This window comes from Octopus sinensis, unplaced genomic scaffold, assembly GCF_006345805.1.
Source record: "Octopus sinensis unplaced genomic scaffold, ASM634580v1 Contig19321, whole genome shotgun sequence".
Lineage (NCBI taxonomy): Eukaryota > Metazoa > Mollusca > Cephalopoda > Octopoda > Octopodidae > Octopus > Octopus sinensis.
In genome coordinates, this window is record NW_021836291.1 from 204806 (window position 1) to 205644 (window position 839).

Consider the following 839-nt stretch of genomic DNA (forward strand, 5'->3'; position numbering starts at 1 on the left):
TTAGTTCGGTATCGGAAATGTAGATGAATTATACATTAAGATGGGTTTTACAAATTCATTGTAGATTCTAGAGCGTAGTGAGGGGTACACAGGACAACATTGTAGCCAGTCCTTTATGACGGTTTTTAGAGCAGCATAGCCAGAGTTTTTCTGCGCATTATATCCTCCCGGTCTCCAAGCAGTGAGCCAAGCTTCTTCGACACTCTCCATGTTTTCATGAGATGGGTTTCTGAACGTGATACATCGACAACGTCGGCTTTGTCCGTGTTCATAATTAGGAACCATTCTCCAAGTTTCCCAGGTGCAATTGTCGGTCGAGACAATGTCGACGTCATCAGCGTAAATTATTTTGGTGATTGGCCCCTCATAAAGGCTTCTCAATTCTCGCAAGGCGGCCTCTAGGTAGATCACAAACAGGAGAGGCGAGAAAGAGTCGTTTTGAGGGGTTCCCACATTTGTCAAGAAAGATCTTGAGTCAAAAAAATCCTGGGGGCCACATTTGAGAACCGCTGATCTTGACGATGTTTTTGCAAAGTGAACAGTGACTTCCGTTTTTGTCAGTAACACTCTTATTATTCTGATGTCATCTTCGTTTAAGAAACCTTTCAGAACTCTCATATACTACAGCTCTGGTAGAAAAAACCGTTTTGTCAAATAGAAAATTTTTTAAGGTAACATTTAATTTTTTAATGAAAATTGTAACATTAATTCCTTTTACAAATAGATCCAGCTTTATCCCAGTAAATAAAATTGTCACATAAAAAGTCAGAAAACAAATCAAAAATATCAATAGCTGTTGTTCTTGCAGTTAATTCTAAACAAAATAAAAACTCGTCGTG

General features: G+C 38.5%; 1 protein-coding gene across 1 annotated transcript; it reads right to left on the reverse strand.

Moving 5' to 3' along the window:
- LOC115232100 lies at positions 1–618 on the reverse strand. Its single transcript, XM_029801965.1, has one exon. It carries the CDS (start codon positions 616–618, stop codon positions 1–3), a length of 618 nt encoding a protein of 205 aa, XP_029657825.1.
- Positions 619–839: the final 221 nt, after the last annotated feature.

Bases quoted from the DNA above. Each gene is read 5' to 3' on its own strand.
- LOC115232100 (XM_029801965.1), bottom strand. From the start codon at position 618: ATGAGAGTTCTGAAAGGTTTCTTAAACGAAGATGACATCAGAATAATA.